General features: G+C 35.2%; 1 protein-coding gene across 1 annotated transcript in view; it reads left to right on the top strand.

The window, feature by feature from the left end:
- Positions 1-24,031, top strand: part of LOC110033685 — a 28,065-nt gene extending 4,034 nt beyond the window's left edge. The window contains exons 2-10 of the mRNA XM_020737740.1: positions 4,942-5,004; positions 9,008-9,086; positions 9,299-9,373; positions 9,644-9,722; positions 9,888-9,933; positions 22,588-22,688; positions 22,776-22,845; positions 23,303-23,385; positions 23,795-24,031. Of these exons, the coding sequence (XP_020593399.1) occupies positions 4,942-5,004; positions 9,008-9,086; positions 9,299-9,373; positions 9,644-9,722; positions 9,888-9,933; positions 22,588-22,688; positions 22,776-22,845; positions 23,303-23,385; positions 23,795-23,825 (627 nt within the window). The 3' untranslated portion in view covers positions 23,826-24,031. The remainder of the gene's footprint in view (positions 1-4,941; positions 5,005-9,007; positions 9,087-9,298; positions 9,374-9,643; positions 9,723-9,887; positions 9,934-22,587; positions 22,689-22,775; positions 22,846-23,302; positions 23,386-23,794) is intronic.
- Positions 24,032-26,543: the final 2,512 nt, after the last annotated feature.

The following is a 26,543-nucleotide window of genomic DNA, read 5'->3' on the forward strand; positions in this document are numbered from 1 at the left end:
ATGTATATATATATATATTATATTTATATTTATATAAGACTAACATGGAATGAAAAATAATTGGAAATAAAACATAAGAAAGGAAAACATGATTGTTTCAGTCCGTCTTCTACAATTGCAAAATCCCGCGTTACAGTAGTAGTGATTCAATTTAGAAGAAACAAAATCTACTATAACTTGAAATTAAGTACTCATTTTGATTTCAACTTAAGAAATGATCCCTTTCAAAACTTTTTCTTTCAAAGCTTCAATTTTCTCACTTCGTTATATTTCATAATATCCAAACATTAATATGTAGCAATTTATAATTAAATTGACTAAAAGATTACCAAATAAAGACTAATCTAACCTCTTTCACTTCTTCTTTTGCATAATCCAATCTTGCTGATCCTTTAATTAATTCAATTCCGGTTTTCGTTCTCTCATTGTTTGGCTTTGCAAACACGCTCGAGGTCAGTTACTACTGCACTCGTCTCCTCCCTAGCTGCTCGATCCCTCTCCTTCGAGATCGGTTTTCCTTTTGATGCAGAACTCGTCTTGTCTTTCTCTCTCGAGCCAATATAAAGGCTAACATGAAATGCAAAATAATTGGAAATAAAACATAAGAAAGCAAAACATGATTGTTTCAGTCCGTCTTCTACAATTGCAAAATCCCGCGTTACAGTAGTAGCTACAGTACCGCATATGCGATAAGCTCCCCTGTCAAAACAATGAATCCCAAAAAACATGTCTGTGGTTTAAGAAAATGACACTTATTCAAATGATCATATGACTGTTATGTCCAAAGAATCTCAAAAATCTATCGCAAATGCTGTAAGTGCTCATTCTTTGAACTACTATATATTAAAATGTCCTTAAAATACATAACCACAAATGTTTCAATGAAGGTTGGAAAAATTTGGGTCATCTGCTGTATGAAATTCGGTGTATTAGACAGACCATAGGAGATGAATGTCCACTCATACAATACATCTCGTGTCTTGAAGTCTATCTTTCATTTGTCCTCTAGTTTTATCCTGACCTGGTGATATCCACCGCCCAAATCAATCTTGGAGAAAATAATAACACCATGCAACTGACCAAATAAATCGTCTAATCTTGGAATAAAAAATCTATATTTGATTGTGATTTTATTCTTGACCTTTTATCTATACACATGCTCCACAATCAATCTCTTTTGGACACAATCAAAACTGGAACAACATAAGAACATGTGCTCTCATGAGGTAGTTCTCGAATCATTAGTTCTTCAAACTGCTTAGGTCTTTATACTCTACTAGTTGGATCCAGTAGGTTGATTGATTGGGGAGCACTGTTCCTAGGATCTATAACATCTTGAATCTTTAGTAAAAGTGGCAATCTGAGTGGCATATTGTTAGTAAGAATATCCTAAAACTCTAGTAACGGTTGCATTGCCTCATGTATTTGTTTCTTCGTCTTACCATTTTTTAGCATCACCAAGGCCAGTTCCACTAACGTCTCTCTCATAGTTTGTAGAAATGCAGCACGAGTACGACAACTCCTATCTTTATCTGAGTACTCATCACTGTTGATTTCTTTAATGACAGAAGTGCAATACACTCACCTTGTTAAATTTATAGATATTTTTGTGGCCATCATGAAGTGTACTTCTATCAAATTGTCATGATTAGTTCAATAAAATATGATAGCATTCATAAGCACAACATCATATAGCATTTGGTTCTGGAGCATGTCTTCAATTGAATAATTCTACCATAGCATTTTTTGTCGACACAGATCTCATTTCTCTTATTCAACCAAGTCATAGAATATGGTTGAGATGTTTATGATTAGTTAGATTCAATTTGTCTACTATTTGTGCATATATCATATTTTCACAACTATCTCTAAATGTAATGAGGTTACATATCTTCCCCTTCACAGTACAACGGGCTTGTATTAATGAAATTTGACTGATTTGGTCAGCCATTTTTTCCTCCTCTTAGGCTGGCTTTTCTTCATGAGGGCTAAGTCTTGGTATTTTGGCTGGCGTGCTCTTGGTACCCGTTGGATGCAATGTGCCATTATTTTTGACATTTGGAACATTTTCTGGTTGAAGTTCTTTCGGGAGTGTTGGTCTGGTCAACCATTTTTTCCTCATCTGCTGCTCTTACTACCTGATTTGAAGGTGTATTTTGTATGAAAGGTGGTGTGGACCTGATGCTGCTGTGTTGTCTCTTCACCTTCATAGCTAGGGTATGGACGCTATGTAATGTCTAATAAGGTTGTAATCGTATTCTGTTGCCAATTGATGGTCTTAATCCCCCAAGACATCGAGCTATGATGTTTTTATCTGGCTTTAATAGTTCACACATCTACATAAGCAACTCAAATTCAACAATGTACTCCTTTATTAAAAGATCTTTACTATAAGTACCGAAGTTTTAAGAATATGTTATGTCTGTAATGTGCTAGTAGACATCACTGAATCTCTCTTTTCTTTTTAGACTAGGTAGTAATTTTGCTTTTTCTCTTGCGCTGGGGTAGGCGCTTCACATTTTCCTACTACAGTGACACACACTTCAATTTAATATCAGTTAGCTTTACCCTTATATCAAGTGGAATGTTCTTACACTCAAACACCCGTTCTGCTGTGTGGATCCACTCAATGAACTCGTTTGGTTCCATGTGATTATCAAAATCCATTAAATCTTTCTTTACTCCAAAGTCACCCTCTCTATCCTCCGATACTCAATGTCAAATAGACACGACATTTGCACCTCATTACTTAAAACTTCTTGGTGGAAAGAATTTTCTTCATCCTATTCATCTAGGTGGCCACCATTATTGCTATGGGTGATTTCATCATATTATTTTCTCTCGAAAGCAGTAAGCCTCCGCTCCAATTGAAAAAATTTTTCGCTGCATATCCTCCATAATGAGTTCCTGAATACCTCATATGGGCACCATTGTGTAATTTTCTCCTAATCAGGGTTTTAATAGGTCTAGGGTTGTAGATCAAATGTTAGCTGACGCTTCGGGTTTTGGTAATAGGCGTCGAGGTGGATTTTTGGTTAAGGTAGAAAGTTTGGCGTTTGAAAAGTTAGGGTTTGGATTAAGGATTGTGGTATAAATGGTTAGGGTGCTGAGTTGGTCGAAGATTTAGAGTATGTTGTATGGAAATTGGTTTGGGAGCAAAGGAAGACAAATCTAAAAGAATTTATGGCTTGTCGGGCTCTGATGATTGATGATGTTGTTTTAGGGAGATCCCATAACGTGTTTAGTAATTGAATTTTGTGGAAAAGTGGCCGGGGAATAACGAAAGAATGATAATATGCGAGGTCAATGACGTTTGGAAGGGATATATGATGTTCAGCTGCTAACTTGACTAAAAATAGCGGAGGCAACATGAAATGATGATCTACAAATGATGAGGAGATTCACCACTTTTTCCTGAACAAGCTACAGGCACTTGCAAAAGGAATATACAACACTCCTTAGGACAAAAATCAAATAATACAATCTCTTGCATAAAATTAATCTAAAGTTTCAAAATAACCATAATACAACATATATAAAAGTTTCCTAATAGAAAATAATCTAATTAGAATTAGAGAACTAGGAAAAATACTAAAGTAAAGAAATCTGTCGAAATTTAAAAAAAATGGGCGGCTTTGGTTTTGCCCCGACAATCACGGGGCTTCTCGTGATTCTCGTGGAATTGTGTGGGTTTACGATGTTTCCAGCAGCACGTTATATGTTTAACACCTAAACTATATTTTTTAAATACATACCATCCAATTTATGTGTATTTACATATTTAACACCTAAACTATACTTTTACATTTATATTGCACAAATCTATTATATCACATAAATATCACTGCTTTAACTTTTAAAAGGTAAAGTACACGTGTTCATGCATAGTGATGATGGCGTATATATATAAATTGAACTTTAGAATTGAGTGATATGCATGTAAATCATTGAAGAACATTTGTTGTTTGCAAATATGTGGACGAAGAACCAAATAGGCCAATCAAGTGGGCCGTCTCAGGGCTGGGTGCAACCCTGACATCTATATTTAGATGGCAAGTAGGTCATGACTAACCCAACATGATTTTATGGATTAAGTGCAATCTAAATATGCACATAGAGTCTGGTACAAATCAGCATAGTTTCTGTTTTGATGGCCAACCACAGGAGCTATTCTAATCGAACAACTTCAATATAGGCCACGTTTGTTATGTATTTTTGGTGCCTGCTAGCAGGAGAGCATTAATAACAGTAAAGGGAAAAAGGAGTCCTGTTTGGACGATTTTTTCTTGAGATCCTATACAAGACTTGAAATCTTGCTGTGATCTTGTAAATGAGTGCAGGATCCTGTGAACTCATGATCCCATCAAGTTTTACTGACTTCTCGTGAGACCATGTGGATATGGTGTAAGTGGACTGACTTGAACCAACAAGCTTGTAGGAGAGGTGGCCTAGCGGCAAAACTGAGTAATGATCAGCAAGCAAGAGTTAATAAAAAAAGATGATTTAGATGGTTTTAGTGAATATGATCAGCAAGCAAGCAATTCATATTCTAAAATTCATCCAAACCAAATGGATTTACATACAAATTAAAAATCATTAGCCTTTTCATGAAAAGGATGAACTACAGAGGGAATAAAAAAAGATGATTAGCGAGTTAATAAATTCATAACAAGGGAATATTCTAAAATTCATCCAAACCAAATGGATTTACGTACAAATTAAAAACCATTAGCCTTTTCATGAAAAGGATGAACTACAGAGGAATTGAATTTTACCCTTTTTCTAAATCATTTTAGGATTAATGTCTTTTATTTAAGATATTTTATGATGTTACATGTTATATTCTTGTATATGTATGCGTAAATGATAGGTGAATCCTTGTTGTGTCTTAGTGGTTGCTAAATTTGAGTTTTTTAATTTTTTAATTTTTTTTATTGCCAGGTGGTTGCCTTTGCTACGTTCATCAATCATCACTCAGCTATGGCTGCATTGGCGGCATTAGATGTAAGGCTATCTTGGTGATATTTTATTAATTTTTCAGAGGTTTTATATTTTTTGCCTCCTACCGCTTGGAACCCAACTATATAAGTTTTCTTGTGCTATCATTGACTTGGAGGGGATTTTTTAGAATATTTTTAAAATGTAACTTCATAGGTAATGTAGAACATATGGACTTGATGTCAATATGTGGGATAAATCTTATCATATGTAAGAACACTTGGCCACTTTACAATTACTCCCACATACTTTTGACACCTTTTTTACTTAATGCATGCATAATCAATAACGGTGATGCTTAATTGTATGCCTTATTAAGATTAATAATTAGATAGAGTTCTTTGCTATTATTTTCCCCAATAATTTCCTTAGCACAAAATAACATCCATAGTGTGTCTTCATAGTATACAAGTATACAACCAAATTGATTATAAGATATTTACATAAAATTTTAAGTCTTTATTCCATTATCCTCCCCTATATTTTTATTATTTGACTTGATTTGATTTCCCTATAATTACCACAATCCCGAACTGGCCTTTTGTTCTTGAATACTGGTAGCAAATGCTTCTTTTCAATTATATGTATCTTTTGGCTGCCAAATTTTGTTAAAAAATTGGGTAACCAATACACTAGTAACACTCATAATCCAATAAATCTAAATGTTATCATCTGGATCTAAAGCTTAACCTTTATGAACCTTCGTTAGTGTTCCCTTCACTTCAATTTTATTGGATCATTTTATATTATGACTTGATAATTTGTTCACTATGCTTAACCAACAATTTTTCAAGATAATATTTTGATCTTTTTCTCAATATCTTCATCCTTGTATAAATCCCACTTGTAGAATAATTTATCTAACAATTTTTCATCATAAGATTTTGATCTTTTTCTCAATATCTTCATGCTTGTATAAATCCCACTTGTATAATAATTTATCTATCTTTTCTCAAAGTTATATTTTTCTTTCAACTTTCTATCTATTACCATTCATACTCCATTTCCATTATTAACCCTCCAAATCTACAGCAGCTTATAATCTTCTCTAATGTTACTAGATTTCTTTCCCTTTGTTTTTTCTAATCATTTTGTCTACTAATTCTCTTTCATCTCATTTAAAATCTTCACATTTTATGCATAAGACTAATAAGTTAAATTTATTCAACCTTTGCCCCACGCTTAGTTGCTATTGGGTTAAGCTGTGGTGTCATTCGCTAATGACTTCTTTGCTAACTTATGCGTACTTTTCAATACAATTATATTATGTTAGATCAATTATGAGTGCCGCCCTAACAAAATCTTGACTATTTGTCTTTATAGTTTGGTTGAGTTGTGACATGCACTTTTTGGGAATGTCCTAAAATCAATAAAATTTAAATTTGAAATCTTTTCATGAATTCTAGTATAAGTTTGCAATTAGTTATCCACTTAACGTCAACCCCTTTTTTTTTCATTTAAATTTGGGGACAATAGTGAAAACGATAAAACGAGAATAGAGGAAGAGTTCAGGGATATTTGCCAGGAAAAATGATAATATTTAGTGAGTGTGGGAGTCACACCTATTAATGATATGGTATTGGAGGTAGACATAGGTGATGTGTGCCAATATAGTGGAAGATAAATGATGAAATAGTAATGCATACATATAGAGGATTTGAGAAGGGAGGCATGGGTTAAAGATATAATGATTTGATGTGCAAAAACAAGTGTAAGATCGAGTTTAACACCTCATGTTGCAGTTGCCAACAATGATTAAGGGATGATTCATGAGGTTGATCTAAATTATAAGGCTGATCCAAATTTTTTGGGATAAGGATAATAAATAAGTGATGATCATTTGAAATATAATTTCTATATAGAGGTACGTGGTGATAATGACTTGTTATATTATGGGAGAATACAAATCATTTGACTTTATTTTTCCAATATATGTATTTTTGGTGCTTTAAGGATAAAGAATCTCTTACTCAAGCTACATCAAAGGAATAATTTACCATTATTTACGAGCAAGCTTTTTGAAGGAAAAAAATTGTATCACCATTTGACATTGCATGCCAAGATATGATATGTGACAATCTAAAGAAAATGATTAATTTAATTGTTTCTGGCATAGGAATGTTTATTTAACTCTTCTATCATGAGTTCAAGGATGAGTGATGTTAGTATGGATGGTGTTAGAGTATCAAACGCTTATAATTGTCATGAAACTTCTACATATACAATTAGTGGGTATTGGTTAAACGAATCATTATTGACATTCTTTATTTGATTCTTCTTATCTCTGTTTATATCCTTCTCTTCTTCTCTTGAATCACAAATAATCATTTTTATCTGGGCCATTATTCAATTGATTAGTTAAGTAAAATATATTGCTCACACCATATAACACTATTTCTCATTATCTATAATTGGTGCTATTCTTGCCATCTCTCCAAAACACTCGTGTCTCACTCTTTCTTTGTTTTGCTGCACATACATTTTCATTCTCTCTTTTCTATTACTCTCAACTTGTCTATTTGTGACTTTTTTTGTTGATCCACACTGAGATTAATATAACATAGCTAATCTTTTTTTTGTAACTTTATAAATTCTACCTAAAATTTTCATTGATCTGTTATTGGATAGTATTTCTGTGATACTTTTTTATTTTTACCGCCTACCTTCAATTGAAGAATTTATGGTTTCATTGACATTCCATTGTTTGTATGGTAAATCCAATGCACCTTAAACTTATAAAAATAGAGGAGCATTAAATCTATCAATAATATTATTTGATAGTTATTTATTTATATCTATAAGATAATATATTATATAACTGGTGTTTGTTATATAAATCCTGAGTTTATTATCTTAAATAATTTTCTATCATTCTAATTTTTAAGTTTTGCTAAATATCTTACCTATTAGAATTATGACATATTGAATTGAACATTGCACCTCACTTTAGATTTATGTTACCTGCATCTCCTTATTCCATGCGAGTGAGGTGACATAATTCAAATGTATGAGTGGAACTCTTTGCCCATTCAACACCGCTTATAATGTTGTGGTGGTTCTATTGTATATGCTTTTAACAACTTCAATAAACTTATGAACCTTTTTTTTCTTCTAATTTTGGTACTCAATTTTATGTTTTTTTGATATTAATATAACATATAACCCACACATTTTGTATTTGTATTATTAAAATTAATTAACTGCTCTTCTCCTTCTTAAAATAGGTTCACCATCACTTGTTCTTGTGTTACTGTGATATCAAGCATAAACTGCTATATATTTTATTCTACATTTGTGATGAATCCTTTCATACTTCATTTTATTATAACTAGCATGTCCATTAAATTATTCCCCATAATTAATCTCTCTTCTTAAGCTTTTTTGTGGCATTAAATCATTACTTTATGAAACTAGGTTTTTAAATTTACTTCCTAATCCAAAAAAAAAAAACATAAGCACTGCCCACAATTTCTAGCTACTTTAGAGTTAGATCATGGCTCATAGCTTTGGGGGAACACCTGCATGCAAGCAAATGTTAGAATCCATGAATTTTAGCATCAATATCTATTTAGATGTCATCCTAACGCCAGAGTTGATCATTCTTATTTGGCTTGGGACTAACAATGGAAATTTTTAAGATTGAGCCAGAATTAAAGTAACTTGAAGCTTAGTTTTGGCATGACTTTGCTCCATATTGATGCAATTATTTCATTTTATTCATTGAAGTCACATGCTTTGCTTTTAGGCTCTGAAAGTATTTTTAGTCCCTGATTAACTAGTTCCTTAGTGGCATAGAGAAAGTGACTGATGGTTGGGGATGAGTATAAAATAAGTTTGACATATCATTAAAAAAAGGTCATTAGTAGGAAATATAGCTCCTCCTCATTTCTCAGCTTTGTTGATTGGGTATTTGATGCTCTCTTGATTATCATCTCATCTTCATAATTCATGTTTTGGTTGAGCTATTCCTTATACTCATATGTTTGACTTTGATCACATTTGAATTTAGAGAACCATTTTTGATCCTGAGACTAGAGCCACCCTACACATTGAGCTGGCGAGATCAAATTCAAGGAAACGCCTAAGAGGTATTGTATTATCAACCAAAGGCCATGGAGTGATTTTATACAGGTTTCTATTATCTAGTCATTCTTGTGATGCTGTCTCACTCTCAATAAGCAACGTGGTCATATTCCTCTCACCAATTTAGTGGTTCCTGTTGATTTTGTCTTGCGCTTAACTAGCTTTATTTGTAAAGCTTGGTTTACAGATAAACTTAACACCAATTTTGTTTTTTCAGGGGGTGCTGTCTATTCGATCATTGACAAACGACCAAAAGTGCGAAAAGACAATCAGAATGACTGGAATGATGATGGTACTTAAGTTATATATCATCTCCTAAGACATTTTGGAGTGGGCTAGGCCTTTTCTTCTTGTACTGCTCATTGTGTCTTCCATTATATGCTACTTTATTTAGATCCACTGTTAACGTGTTCTATTATTAGTTTTAACAAGCGTGAACATCCTTTAATGAAGTGTTATGCTGTCTAGATTTCACTTTTGTGCAAATCATGAACTTGACAGTCTTGAAAACATCATTCTACTGTCTCACTTGCACATTGGTTTGACACATTTGCACATTCAGGCGATGTTGGATCTGATGAATCATCGGACACAGAAAATGATAATTCGCGCAACAAGGGTGCCTTAGCTGCCACACAGAGGTTCAAATGCACTTCAAGATGCACATATATATAGTTGGAATTTTTATATGATTATATTACTGATATTATAGTTTACTATCATGTTATTATTTTCTGGTGTTATCCATGCTAAGTTTTGTTTTACTATATTCTGAATTTGCTTTATTTTTTTCATGTAATAACCAGTCTCAAGGGGGAGGGTAAGTCTGCAAGCGATAGAGCTGCTTCGGATGTAAGTACTTGTCAATTTTTTTAGCTGCTTGAAAATTTTTGAGTTAAAGCCACGGCGGTTTACTTTGCTGCAGTTGGTTCTCTAAAGAAAAAATTATCATCTATGAATTTTATCACGTATAGACTTGTTGTTATTTGGCTCTGATTTTTTCAAATAGAGTATTAGTTGGTTTGGCTGGATGTACATATTGTAATGATCTGCTGCTTTTATGGTAATCTTTGAATTGAAGTTTCGTGATTTTTAAATGGTAGGATGGGTTATTGCCAGCTTGTAGTTTGATTCTGCGAACATATTAACACTGCTCAAGAAAATTTCATCCTTCCTGAGGATATATTAATTTACGTGATTACTTTAAAGACCCTTGCATAATTTGCCTTGCTAGTGCCTTCTTTGCAAAATTTTGTTTGCATACTGTTTGATGGCTTGCATGCTGCTGTCTTTGATGCGGGGCTGAGTTCAGCTGGCTGAACCGACTGACAGATGGACCAGAGACCGGTCCCAATCGGGATCGAGCGACATCTGGGGAGGTCAATCACAACTCCTACGAAAGCGAGCCACAATTGGAAGGGGCGTCAAATCCGCAAGCCCCCTTTCTCCCTTTTTTGTCTATTCTACTTTCCTTTCTTGTTTCCTGCCTGATGGGAGTCTATTTATTTGCTTGCTGCTTGAATTAGGGTAGGGTATGTTTGATTACTATTTTCAGATTCTATGTGGAGTCTCCTTGCTAGGGTTGTTATCCAATGACGGGTGGTGCTTCGGTTGTATCATACTTGGAGTTGTTGTATCCTCTCCTATCTCCCTCCCTACCACTTCTCCTTCACCTCACTTAGCCGCCTGCCATCCCATCTCCTCCCAACTGTCCTGCCGCCCCCTTGTTGTTGTCGCAACTTTGCTGTCCAGCCTCCAGTCCAACTTCTAGCATCCCATCCTTCCCTTTCCTGTAGCCGCCTTTGCTGTCCAGCTCCCTCGGCCCGCACCCTGCCATCCCTTCCTCTGCAGCAATCATCGCTGTCCAACCCATCTGCAACCCACCGAACCCCTTTTTAACCTACCATACAACCATCAGGTTTTTTGTACCCTCTTACCACTTTGGTGACGCCACCACCGCTCTCAGATCTTCTCTTCTGGCTCTAGCCGAAGATTAGTATTGTTTTATTTTGAATTTCCTCTTTGTGTCGTTTTGTAACCCCTAATTTCATGCTTAATAAAATTTTGCTTTCATTTATGCTGAGTTCTGAACTAGTTCCATTATTATTTGGTATCAAAGTTAGTCTAACCTTAGTTCTATGCTAAGTTTCTCACTACAGAAAAAAACCCGATTAGCATCGGACATTTTTGATGCTAGTCGGGTCGTTTTCCAATGCTAATTTAGAATTTTCAATGCTAATTTAGATTAGCGTCAGAATACGTTGGTTTTTTTCTGACATTAAAATGAGCGTCGCTAATTTTTTTTACGTCGACATTAGCATCATATTATAATTTGCGTTCGAATTAGCATAAAAAACTAGCATCACTAAAAAATACTGTCGAATATGCAAGCGATGCTGGCGTAACCACACAATACAGTCAAAAAAGGCCGATATTGATTAGCTTCTAACAAAGCTGACGCTAATTAGCATCAAACAAAGTCGACGCTAATTAGCGTCAGCCATATCCGACGCTAATCAGCGCCAGACTTTTTTGTCGCTATTGTGTCGTTTTAGCGGCTATTTGTATCTTTAGCTGATTGTAGCTTTTAGTGTTGGAATTTTTCTACGCTAATCAGACGCTAATCTGTAAGAAACAAAAAAAAAACAACAAAATAATTAGATTTTCACATACCTGCACACAAGAAACACAATCAACATAATATGATATTTATTTATCATCACAACTCATACAAAAATCTCCAACATACACATCATAATATCGAATCAGATTAAATATAAAGAGTTAAAATGCTCAGAATTCACAACAAAAGAAACCAAAAGTTTGTATAATACAGAAACAAAAAAAAAACAAAAAATTAGTCCTTATGTTGGGGGAATATCATCAAACACAGAAAAAATCTAATATTCATCCTCATCATCATTCTGCTCCTTCTGCTCGATTGGACATGTGTCGCTTGCTCTGACAATCAAAACTCTTCGTCAGACGTGTTAGGCTATCTGCAACGAGCTGCTGACTTACACGCACCTGTTGGAGCTCTTCCTTCATCATCGTCACACACCTGACAAGCTCCTCATGCCGAGCCTTTAATGAGCTAGGGCCACCCACAGCTTCTCGAGAATGCTCAGCCTCAAACGCTATCCCCTTTGCTCCGCTCCCCCCTTCTTCCCCGCTGTCTGCGTCCACAACTCAAAATCGGACTGCGCATTGGGCGGTGAGGTTTGGCTTAACCATCCCCTCTGTCTCGTACGAAGCTGCTCGTACTCCCCCGACATAATAAAATTCAAATATTATTTGACATTTTAAACATTAATTGACGTATTAATACATTTACATTTTTTAAACTTACATTGACACAACGAGAATGGTCGGATACCCACTGTTGTGTGCCCGTGCGCTGATGTGTAAGGACGTGCAATTCTGCGGTGGATGACTTTCTGTCAAGCTCCTTGGCCTGTATACATGATAAGATAAATACATGAGTTACATAAATAAATATGCAAGCTTTTGAATTTTGACATTATTTTAGCAGCTTCCGATAGCGCTTCGTGTGGGGGGGATCAAAACTCCAATGTGGAGTGCGACCCCTCTGACTCCTTTTGTCGTCTAGTTCTGCTGATTTGTCAGTCTCTTTCTTTGGTACTCCGGATGGGCCCATGCTTGATTTAACTCAGCCCAGACTTCTCCTCAACCCACGAGGACCTCTGCCCCTTCTTACGCGTCGTCGTGAACATATCCCTGAGCCTATGCCTGACACGAACCTCAAAAATCTACCGAATATGCTGGTGATGTTTCGACAACCAGTAAAACGATCTCTGCAAGTTAGAAAGTAAGCTTGATAAGCATATAAAAAACATAAAAATTAACTTTATATTTCAAATTTAAATATCATACCTCAAACTCTCTACAATACATATCCTGAGTGGAAAACAAGATCTGCTTCCATGAGAGATATGACTAATCATATCTGCTCCGGATGATCTCCGTGTTTCGCATCATGGGCAGCCTGGAGGGGGTAGAAACTACAAATGATTCATTAGGCACATTATAAAATTGGATGAAAAATTAAAATTACTATACTATAAAAAAGAAAGTTGACTTACAAGTCACCCTCCGACTCAATATAGACTCCGCCGGTGGTGTTAGCCATCTTAGGTGCTGAAGTCGAGGGCCCTAGCTCATTGTAGGAGGATGATGTGCGGAAATAAGGTGGAGTGGGAGGTGGCTGCCTGCGAGGGACTTGGTGAGGGAGGGGCAACAAAAGAGGTCACTAGAGTGGCTGCACGTGTGCCGTACCTGTCAGCGGTAATGACAAACTTCTTCAGCTTCCTATAAGTGTTCCTCAAAGTCCCCTGAACGCTGGGTCTCTCAGGAGGTTGAGAACCTGTCATCTGTGACAGGAAAAAAATTAGAATTAATAAACGAGATTAGTATGTATTATAAGACAAAAAAGTAAAAACACAAAGGTGAAACATGTCGTGTCTACACATATGGAATGGGTGATCACGAGCTAAGAACCTTTGATGACAATCAAATTAGGAATTTTTTCTTCCATGCCTTAAAGTGAATGCTTTAGACGTGCCTATGCAGTAGGGATATACTAATTTTCCGGCTATACTCCAACTAGATAGATATCATCCCATAAGCAGGGAAACCACTCATCCTCCACATAAGTGCAACTCTTAGATAAAGTTATGTTTCATTGCAATATCAAACACTCCGATTTCTCACAATACTTGTAGCTCATCTATAAGAGACAGTAAGTACACACCAATTTTACACTTTGGGCTATATGAACTTGGTATAATCAACAATAGAAATAAGAACGACATACTTATATACATATCAAGGGGCAAATTATATGACGTGATAATATTTGACCAACAAAAATAGGGTGTTGTAGCATGACTGTAAGGCGTGAACCCATCTGCACATAAGTCAAGTCTGATATTGCGTGGTTCTGCTGTAAAATCCGGATAACTGTGGTCGAAGTGTTTCCAAGTTTCACCGGCTGTGGGATGAGTCATTGTACTAGGATTAACATATCCAGTATTATGCCATGTCATGTGGGGAGCTGTGCACATAGAAACAAATAATTGTTGGAGCCATGCAATGAGAGGAAAATAAAAGAAACATTTGTAAGGAATATTCTTATAGTTTTTACTCTTTTTTTTCCTTGGTTAGAACCTATCAACACCGCAAAATCTGCATTTTATTTTTTTTTTTGCATTCTCCCTGTAATATAACATACAACCGTTTATGAAAAATTATATCTTTTCATATAGAAGCCCCAACTTCGCTACTAACTTTTTAGTTTTGTACAAATCTTCTGGAACTAAATTATCAGTAGGGTTTGTCTCATTTAATATTGTTGTTACCTAATTGAAGCATTCCTTCGGCATGGTAAAATCGGATTTGATACTCAACATTCTTAAGGTGATTGTTAACTCTACATGCGAAGTGCATCATTCCCACAATGATTTTTGGGCAACATTTAATAGTTCATAGAATTGTTACACTTCACTGTTTGGTTCCTGGTCATCATCAGAAACACTCCCAACAAAATGAGTCTTGCTTGCATCATCAATTATTTGCTTATACATGCCAGAATCATGAACAGTTGGTGGAGCATAACTTGATGAGGCTCCCGCATGACCGTATTGAACATCTGGTTCAATTCACCATGTGAAGTCTAATACCAATAATCGGGTTTAAATCTTCTACGATATAGGTCCAACATCACTTCGTCATGTGTCAGGTATGCTTGATTCTTGTGCTTCGCACAGGGGCATCGAAACCTATCTTGTGAGAGGTAAACGAGCAACTGCAATGCTACATGCACGAAGTCTTCAACACCAGCAATAAACTCTTAAGTTAATTATTTTCTTCCTGGATATAATCTGTCGTACATCAATGATCTAGCGTCTCGAATATCTATCTGTACCATAAATGTTGCTCTATAGATTAGTTCAACTACACATTACATATCCTACTTGAAACCTTAGGGCACTTACACATCATACTTGGAACCCATAGCTCACAAATCCAGAGAATCAACCTAAATTTTTTTATGTACATACATAACACAAATTTAGGTGTGATGTGTACCTACACATCACCACAAATCCAGAGTATCAACCTAAATTTTTCTATGTACATACATAACACAAATTTAGGTGTGATGTGTACCTACACATCACACCTAAATTTTCCTATTTACATACGTAGCACGGATTTCTTATGCTTTTACACATCTCACACCTAAATTTGAACCCTAAATACATAACACAAATTTATTATGTATTTATATATCTAACTCATAAATTTTCATATTTACATACATATCATAAAATTTCTTATACATTCACATATCTCACACATAAATTTCATACATAAATTTCATATTTACAACACATAAATTTCATATTTACATATATACCACAATTTTCTTATGTATTTACATATATTGCTTTTAAATTTCATATTTACATACCACAATTTTCTTATGTATTCACATAATTTCCACCTAAATTTCTTATTTACATACATACCATAATTTTTTTATACATTTACATATCTCGCTCCTAAATTTCATATTTACATGCCGCACAATATTTCTTATGCATTCACGTATGTCACACCCAAAATTCATACTTACATTTGTACCACAATTTTCTTATGCATTTACATATCTCGTACCAAAATTTTCATATCACAAATTTTTTATGTTTTTACATATTCACACCTAAACTCAGGGAAAATCATGAAATACATATGCATTGCATACCTAACAATGAAATACAAAAAAACTTGGTATTTTTGGATCCAACACCCATGCGAGGAAAAAAAAGTTGAAAACTTATGTTAAACCAAAACTTGAAGGCGTGGAAGAAGATTTCTCATCTTAAATGGGGTTGGAGTGGTGAATCATAGCTGATTTTGCTGGAGAAGCTTAGGAGGCAACGGAGACGACGAAAGGAAGCTGAATGAGATGAAGGTGCGTAATAGAGCTGCTGTTCGCGGGAGCCCTATTTTAGGGCTCTTGTGTCCGCTTTAGCGTCAGCTATGGCCGACGCTAATAAATAAGAGTAGCGTTGGATTAGCAACTTTCGCTCGACGCAACTCGCTTGGGTTATTTCATCTGGAAGTGAAACCGCGGGGCGACACTAACAAAAGCTAATCAGTCACTAATTTTGCGTTGAAAATATTTCTGACCCTACTTTACAGTTCTCCCGTAGTGTCCTAGTATCTGCCATAAACCAAAAATTTTCTTTCCTACCATCAAATACCCTTTCAATTTTCACAAAATCTCAAACTCTAACCATGCCACTTTGGAGATATATGCCTGAGCTTATTCGAGAAGAGATACAACGAGAGATCTGCCGACTTCAACAGAGATTGGTGGACGTTGAGGACACCCGTGAGAGACTTACCCTCAATGGTGATAGGGAAAACTGAAGAGGAGAAATGGACGAAAATTTCAACCCCTTTCATAGGGAGAATTTTAGTGATGAAGGAGGCGAGCCACGCCGTTTTAGAATTAAGTATCAGAGGAAGCCTAGAGAGGGGTATCTGAATTTCTTTCATTGGGAGAATTTCAGAGAGAAGATATCATTTCGAGGGCACAGAGATTTCGACATCAAAGTAGATATGCCAGAGTTTGATGGAGGAATGGATCCAGAAGAATTTATTGATTGACTGCAATCTGTTGAATGGATCTTTGAGTATAAGGATGTGTTAGAGGATAAGATTGGTTCAAAGGCTAATACAGTGGGGCCTAAAGTCCATTATTAGCAATGTGGTGTAGCTGTAGCCTTATTCATCATTTGGTGATGTGCAGACTCTAACCTCGAAGGTGGAAAGACAACAAGAACAAAGCATGCAACACTTGTCCTTTAAGCAGCTGCCTTCAGTGAATCAGTCACCTACAATTATCATGAGCGACTAGGTTACCTCAGAAGGAACTAGCAAGCTCAGACAATGAAGTGACAAGCTGGATCAGAGTGAGACGAAGCAAGAGAAAGGTAGCTCCTCTAATACAGTACCAACCAGGAATTGTTTCAGGTGCCACAGCTACCACCACATAACCTCCGGTTGTCTCACGGGCCGAGTAGTCATCCTCACAGATCAGGGAGTTGTGGAGAAAGTTAGCAACGGGGAGACAACTGAGGACCAGGGTGAGGTGTATCATCTTCCACCAGATAAAGGAGAAATGCTCTTAGTTCGACGTGTCCTACAAGCTGATATTGATACGAGGGATTCTTAGTGGCTTCGCCATAATATATTCTACTTCAGATGCACAGTGAATGAAAATGTATGCAGCCTCATTATCGATGGAGGGAGCAGTAAAAACATGTTGTCTACACAGATGATTAATGAATTGGGCCTCATGGCTCAGAGGCATTCCCAACTGTGACTGAAGGAGAATCGGGTCAGCAAATCGTTTCAGCATCTACCGGAGATGCTTAATAAATTTTTCGATTGGCGTCCAGCTTCAGGACCAGGTGTGGAGCGAAGTGGTCATTATGGATGTCTGTCACATATTGTTGGGATGATTGTAGTAGTTTGACTAGAGTACGCAACACGACAAATTCAGAAAAACGTATTCCATCACCAAGGATGGGAAACATATCATCCCACTTCCTTCGTCAGAGCCCGAGATCACAGGAGCTCTTACCAGCATAACAACGTCTATGAAACTAGTTTTAGTGACAATAGAGGATGATGGGATTGCGACACCGCCTTTATACACGAAACAAGCACGGCAGTGGACATTTCAAAATATTAGGTTCGATACCTTACCCCCAACGCCACCACCGTGCGGGAGGGTTCATGTTACCCCCACTTCATATTTGGTTAAGCCTACTGTGGATGACCTTGGGTGGTTTTAAGCAACTTAGGCGAGACACACAATTCAATTCAGTAGTAAACTCCTAGAAGATTTGACCGATGTGGATGTTTGCTCGTAAGTTGGGAAAGACCCTCAAACACTTGGGAGGACGCTGCAGTAGCTAGTGGGATCTTGAAGCCGCTGGGATTATAGATGAAGAACTAGAAGCTTCGATTAATGAAGTAGAAGCTCCCCCAACCTTGAGAGATTGACGCGGGGTTGATGGCAGCCTGGTGAACCGGCTAGCAGATGGATCAGGCAAACCCGATCTAGGGAGGTCAGTCTCGATCGAGACCGAGCGGCATCTGGGCAGGCCGATCCTGACTCCTATGAGACCAAGCGACAATTGGAAGGGGTGACAATGCTGCCAGCCCTCTATGGCGGCAATGCTGCCAGGCCCCTTCCTTTTTTGTCTGTTCTCCTTGTTTCTCGCCCCATGGGAGTATTTATTTGTTTGTTGTTAGAATTAGGGTTAGGTTTTGTTTGATTACTGTTTTTAGATTCTATGTGGAGTCTCTCTTCCCTTGCTAGAGCTGTATCTGACGACTCGTGATGCTTCAACTGTATTCTGCTCCGAGGTGGTGTTGTATTCTCCCCCATCTTCCTCCCTACCAGTTCTCTTTCATCTTCCTTAGTCGTAGGCCATCTCATCTCCTCCCAACTGCTTGCCGCCCCCCTTGTTGCTGCTGCAGCTTTGCTGTCCAGCCTCCGGTCCACCTTCCAACACCCCATCCTTCCCTTCTCGGCAGCAGCCTTTGCTGTTCAGTCCCCTCGGCCCTCTACCTGCACCCTTCCATCCCTTCCGCTGCAGGAATTATTTGCTGTCCAGCCCACCTAAAGCCCACCAAACCCTTTTTTAACCTACCATGCAGTCACCAGGCCTTCTCCACCCCACTTACCATGTTGACGACGCCACCATCGCCTTCAAATCTTCTCTTCTATCCCTAGACAAAGATTAGTGTTTTATTTTCCTTTCCAATTTGTGTCGAGTTGTAACCCTAATTTTGTGCTTAATGAAAGTTTGTTTTCGTTTTTGCAGAGTTCTGAACTAGTTCCGGTATCAGTCATATGGATGAAAGTGTGACTTATTTGATAGAGGCGATTATGTTTGTTTGTCATCAAACTCAGTAAACGTGCTTGATTAATTTGTTATGCTTTGTAAATGGCATTGGAATTTGTGATTCGCTTGGCTTGGATTGTTTATGTTCATTGCATGTTTATTGATGGCTTGTAACCACACTTGTTTAATTATCATATAGTGCTATTTTTAAATAGTTTAGAAGTTTGCACAAGACTCATTTGAGGTTGGGTTAACTGTTCATTGTAGATTTTTTTTAGGTGGTTGAGTTGAAGCAGGAATAATGTCTTATTTAAGCCTCCCTTGTTTTGACTTGATGCTAGGGGTGTTAATGAACAAAGTCTATGTGAGCTCGCTATTTGTTCTTGTTCTGCATAATTGAAAATTTGTTCATTTGAAATCTGCTTTCAATCAAATTGTTCATGAATAGAAATATTTGTGTTAAATTTATTTTGAATTTGTCTATTTATGTGCATAGTGTGTTTCACTCATATTTCTCTGGAATTAATAAAACCTACTAAATTTCAATTTTTGGTAAATAAGCATAAAAAATCAAGTAAATATATGAAAAGTAAAAATAACCTTTATTACAAATTTATGATTTATATAATTAGTAAAATATATAAAATTAATATTAAATTTTAATTATTTGATTAGTTATTTATTTTGAACAAAAATTATCAAAACATCAGCACACAAGTATCTGATTGTGTTTAGATTGTTTATAAATCGTGTTCAAGTTTGACACGCTTGTTCAATGATTGATTGGAACAAGAGCTATTCAAGAACTAGCTTTTTTTGACAATCGTACATAATGTTCAGTTCTACCATCTTCTTTTACCCCTACCGCCCTCTTTGGTACTATTTGGCATGTAATGCAATTTTAAGAATTGGCCTAATTCCAGAACGTTGAAATATTTGTTCATGGATGTAGGCTTTGAAACCATAGCTTTGAACTTGTTTTAATGTTGATCCAAACTCTTATTCCATGGGGTGTAATGTTTAGGTTGCTCTATCTTTTTAGTTGGATGAGATTGGCAAATGGCATAAGTATATTGGTTAGACCGCTTGCATCATTTTTTATTTACAGTTTGAACAATAAAGATAGTTGAGGAAAATTGGTTAGAGTGCTTTGAAAATGCTCATTGCACGAAAATGATGACTTGTTGGATTGTTTAGTGGCTTGATGGATGTACCACTTTTCTTGTGTTGTTGAAATCACACAATTCTTTTCCATAGTAAGTGTCTAGATCTGTGATGATCCAAAGTTCAATTGATGGGCAAGCTTGTGCCAAGTGCTTATACATGTTGTTTCAAAATACTGTCTTTTCAAAGTCATCGTAGAATCGTAGTGTGCAGTAGGGGTGTAAATTAGTCAAGCCGACATGTGAGCTGGCTCTAGCTCGGCTCGATAAGTGGCTCGTGAACTAAGCTCGATGAGCTAACAAGCCAAGCTCAAACTGGCCCGGACTCGACTCATTAGCTCGTGAGCTGGTTCGTTTAAAATAATATCGATATGAAATATACTCTAAATATATTAAATTTCAAGACTTTATATTTAAGGTATTAAAAATGTTTAAAAAATAATATTTTGTATTGTATATTAGTGGATTTTTTGTTATTTATTTTAATTGTTCATTATATTTATCATCTTATTATAATGCTGGTTTAAATTAATATCATTTTCATGCTTTTATGATTAACAAGCCGGCTCAAACTTGCATACTTAAACTCGAACTCGATAAAATTAATCAAGCTCAAGCTCAAGCTGAGGGGGACTGGAGCTTGACTCGACTTGTTTACACCCCTATTATGTAGTGTGTTGTGTGTAATTTGTTGTGTGTGAATTCTAGTTTTGGCATCAAAATATAAACAATTTGGAAATAAGTTGATGACATAGAACTGAGCACAGTCTACAAAGTAGACCTGAACATACATAACTCACGCAATATTTTTTGTCATTCTTCTTGTTCTTCTACTGTGTGGCCTTCTTGCCAGTTTCATGTGCTGATTATATTTCAGCCATTACAAGATAATTGCCTTTTTATTAAACGCTTGCAGATTGTATCTTTTCTACACTTCAGTATTTAGGCAGGAGCCTTACGACTTTTTCTACTACTCGTTGAGTCGGCTTCCATGACTGTTAGATTTTCTAGCATTCTTCACCAATTATGCAGGCCAGCTTACATATTGCGGGCTTGCAGCTATTGTTTTACTACTATTGTGGTTTTGCAGGCTTCCACTTGCTCTTTAACTTCATAGCTATTCTCATTGGCTTTTTTATCTTAACTGTGATTATAATTTCTTCTTTATTGTTCGTATTTTAATTTCTAGCTTTATGTCTGCTTTCATTTTTATTCAGTCGTACTGTTTAGTTATTTGGTGTGGTGGACTCTGGAGATGCGCCTATTAATTGCATCCTTAGATTTCCTTGCAATTTTATACTTTTTCTCATCCTTCTGAATGCTGCTTCTTTGTCCTTGCTTTCATCCGCTGTTTAAATTTCTTAGATTTTTTGCTGCTATTTTATTTTTTTTGTTTTGGTTGCTATGTTTTAAAATTTTCTTTATTGGAGGAATTAGTTGTTGGTCTTCACTGTTTTTAAATAGAGCTGTTATATTTTTTGTGGCATTTGCATACGTACTATATAATTCATTCATATTTACATTTCTAACATCTCAACTTTCATATTTACATGCATAGTACTCAAATCTTTAACATTACATAAAAAAATATCTCCATTGCTTACTTTTTAAAAGTTGAATGCACATTTTCATGCATAGGTCTATGATATCAAAGTGTTATTTATATGTTAATATGAAAGTTTATGTTATATATGTAAATACATAAGAATTATATAGTATGTATGTAATTTTTTCAATTTGTTTTATTTTAGTGCTGTTATAAGTTTTCAGTAGTTCTTTACCTTCAAGAACTCTGGCTGTGATTTGTGACCTTAAGATTGCCTGGATGTTCTTCCCTGATTGTTGATTTTCATTGGTGCTGATGTAATTATTGTAAGCATTCCTTTACTATTTCCGTGAAATTCTCTCACTTTTAAGGCTTCTATGAAATTATAATCTTATCGCTTTAGCTGAGCATTGGACTTATATGCTGATGCACATTCTTGGTTCTTCTTCCTTTTTTACTGGCCTCATCTGTTCATTGTTCACCGCATGCTGTATATTTTTTCATTATCACTCTTTAATTTGAATCCTGTTAACATAGCTTGATAATATGCTCACGTATGTTACAATTAATAATTGTGTTATTTAAAATATTGAATTTCCATTCTATAATAAATATTGTAAATTGAATGCACTGCAGTTAATTGGGTTCATCACTTTGTGAAAAACGCTTTTTTTTTTTAGTTTTCTGTGCTTCAAAGATCTTTTGCTTGAGGCCCAACAACGTTACAATGAACCTCTTTGTTTAGTAATCAATTTTTTTTTCCTTGCTAGAAAGAAACCTCCATAGAATAGTTTTACTTCAAAATTAGTCACATTTTCACAATAATTTTCACCGTTTACTATTTCAGAATGAGACGACCACACAGAATATTCCACCTTGTTCTACTTTGTTTATTGCAAATCTTGGACCTTCTTGTAATGAAGCAGAGCTAAAGAAAGTTTTATCCGAGTAAGTTGAACTTTTGCTTTGCTAATTGAATGAATTGGTTGCATTGATTTTTTTTTCATTAATTTGGTTTTTCTTTTTCCTATTAAGGTTTTCTGGTTTCCAAACGGTTAAAATGAAAGGGAAACGTGGAATGCCTGTTGCTTTCGCCGACTTCGAGGTATCTAAATGCAGATTTATGTAGAATTTTTGAAGCTTTTTCAGGTGTATTTTTTTCTATATAACAAAATTTAATGAATAAAAGTCATAAAGCCTTTTCTGAAGGTGACCTTTTTTTTATAGAAAATGTACATGTTATTTATTTTCAAGTATTCATGTGTTAGCCGTAAGACTTTGAGATTTATTTCCATTGCCTTGTGCCCATAAACCTATCTCATTTTATCAAAGAAAATATGAGAGTAAAATAAACATTTGGTGATGATGCATAAACTTCCCAGAATGTTGATATTTTTATAAAATATGACACTCAAAAGGATGCAATGGAGAAAAGGGATTCATGTTGCCGACCCCACTTAGTGGGATAAAGGCTTGTTGTTTTTGTTGTTGTATTGTTGGAGAAGTTGGCTCCAACATCTCACAAGCCTCATCTTATTTATGTAATAATTTTTTGGGTGCAGGACGTTGAATCCTCTACTGCTGCTTTGGAAAGCTTGCAAGACACTTTACTAGACTCCTCTGATCGCGGTGGAATGCACATCGAGTATCCTGCCATCCCCATCCTAATTTTTTTTTTCAAGAATTTACGTGCATGCCACTCAATTCTTATGTATTTACATATCTAACACCTAAACTCTAATTTTTAAATATTTGCCATTTTACCTATACATGAAAATGTGCATTTTTCATTTTAGAACTTAAAAAAGTGGTACTTTTGACGTGATCTGGAAGGTATGATTGCTACAAATGTAAAAAAGTAAAATTGAGGTCTTGGAATTGTAAAAATATAAGAAATGTGTGGTATGTATATGTAAATCCCCCTTTTTTTAAAAAATTATTTTCTTTTTCTTTATTGATATTTCGATTTGGTACATTCCTTGAAATTTTGCCATTGTGGTGCCATATAATTTTTCCCAAGTATTCATTCCATATCTTGTCTTCAAACTTTCCAGATATGCAAGGTCCAAAATGAGGAAAGGCTGAATCGGTCATGGAAGACAACTGCAATCTATCGTATAAGTTGCATGGAATACTTTTAATTTAGAGAATTTCTTGTGTGTTATTGAAGAACAAAAGAAAAAAAGAAAAATAGGCCGTCTGTTTTGAATTGCTGTTAACATGTTGAAGTTTCTTCTGTTCGGATCTCTAATATCTTTGGAAACCAACATTCTGCTGCTGCTTTTTGCTTATCTGCTTTGTTCTCTTTTGAACCTTATTCACGCGTTTATTAGTCTGTTGTGTTTCATATTATCATTTTTTTCTTCTTTTTTGAGCCGAAAATTTACAAAAACATTATATATCTATATATCTATCTGTGTGTGTGTGTGTGTGATGTTTGCTTAGGTTAAGCGAGTTTGTTTATTGTTTATGAGTTCAGAATATGTTGGTTGGTGGGGTTCACTATAAGTCCCCCCCAGGTCACGGGTTCGATCCCCAATGGCGCTGGTTCTCGAATATTTAGACATATGACACGAGCTCTCATCATGGGATTTAGCGCATGAGAAATCGATATTCAGGCCTCTGCCAAATACCAATTTTTTTTTTAAAATTATATTATAAGTCCCCTTCAGGTCACGTGTTCGATCCCCAGTGGCACTGGTTCTTGAATATTTAGACATGACGCGAGCTCTCATCATGGGGCTTAAATCGATATTCAGGCCTCTGCCAAATACCAAATTTTTTTTTTAAAATTATATATATATATATGATAACATGCGCAAGGCAGCTTCGGCGTATGTTTCCTGTTTTTTTATTCGAATGGTCGAATTAGCACATATGAGATGGATAGACACATGTTATGTTTCCTGTTTTTTTTATTCGAATCCATCTGGGTCGAATTAGCACATATGAGATGGATAGACACATGTTGCATTTCATTTTGTTATATGTGTGTATATAATGAGAACTGGCTCGTTTATAACAAAAGATTGGCTCGTTTATAACATATGAATAGTGCCACAAGTTATAGATGTTAAAAAAATAAAAAAATTGTAGATAACTTGAGTACAAGACAAAAGAGCTAAAATATGAACATAAATTAGGAGCTGTAATAAACAAATAGCTCGTATCTAAATGGCAAATCTAGATGTTGTGACATGCAAATTAAATACATTTGAAAAACAATTTCGGAAGACAGGGATTGATTAAAGGTTACATGTTTGAAAATTGTGGAAAAAAAAAAAAAATCTAAAGAGCTCAGGTTTCAGATTGAATGATTTTAGATTTACAATGTAATTTTACATTGAAAATTGGAAGATTTATGTGCATGCCATAAGCCTTATATAATTATACATGTATGCTGCCTTGAACACAAAAAGATGAATTTCATTTTTTAAGAGGTTTAATGGTGGTATTTTTGATGTGGTACGAAATATTTGGGTGGTATAAATGTAAAAAGTAAAATTTAGGTGCTAGATATGTAAATACATGAGAATTAGCCTAGAAAATGAAGCTTTGACTAACCGATGGGTTGATGATTTTTTTTTATTTGAACGAGGCAAACTATTATATGAAATATAAGATAATTAGTCGTTTAATTTGCAAAAAAAATTTACATTATTTTTTTGAAAGTTGTTAAATCATTTTTTTTATTATAATGTCCATTGAAATAATGGTAAGGTATATATTCATATAAGTATTAAGGTTGATCAAACAATCATTTATAACTTGATGTGCTCATAAAATAAAAATTTAGCTCATGAAAATAGCAAAAAAATGTAGCCCATCAAACTAAGATTTCGATCAAATCAGATCATAAGTTTTGGACATCAATCATTCATAAATTCATGATAGGTTGGGGTTGACATGTAAATTAGTGGCACCTCTCGTGGAAATACTAGCGGTGTCCGATCTGGACCGCTTATCACACTCCATCAATTTTTTTTTTTAAATAAAAATAAAAATAAAATGAGGCCCACCAAAATACAACTTTTACTGTGATGAACGGTCCGGTATGGAATAATTTTTCCTCTTCCTGACCACAGATTTAAAGGCTAAAACAGCTTTAAGATATTAAGATGGAATAGAATTTTTTTAGGGAAATTTACATACATAGCACCCATTTTTTTAATATATATTTACATATATATAACATCTGAACTTCATATTTACATTCATAACATTTTGGTTTTTTAAACCTACCCTTCACAAGGCATCTTTGACTTCTAAGAAGTTGTGATAGTGCTGATTTTGATGTAATATTAAAGAATAGAGTACTATGTGTGTAAATATGAAAGTTTGGGTGTTAGATATGTAAGTGTAATATTAAAGAATGGAGTACTATGTGAGTAAATATGAAAGTTTGGATGTTAGATATGTAAATACATAAAAATTGTGTGCTATGTATGTAAATGCACCCCATCTTTGCTACTAAAGCTTAAATTATATATGTTAAAAAAAGTGTCATCACTTAGGTCAAATTAGTTATATATTAGTAAATTTATACATTTATAATAATATATTGATTTTTTTAATTAAATTGCCAAAAAAGTTACAAAGGAGGCAATGAAGATAAACATTTACATTGCTACTATGGTTAAGAGAATATTTCTTAACTACCAAAGCTAATAAATAATATTAACTTCTAGCATTTTAAGACTATAAAAATATTGCTATTATGAAATTATAACATAGATTGGGGACTAGGGGAATCTTGGGAAATACTGTAAGGTTAAGCTCCACTTAACTGTAATATAGTTTCCA

This window comes from Phalaenopsis equestris, unplaced genomic scaffold (assembly GCF_001263595.1).
Source record: "Phalaenopsis equestris unplaced genomic scaffold, ASM126359v1 Scaffold001256, whole genome shotgun sequence".
Classification (NCBI taxonomy): domain Eukaryota; kingdom Viridiplantae; phylum Streptophyta; class Magnoliopsida; order Asparagales; family Orchidaceae; genus Phalaenopsis; species Phalaenopsis equestris.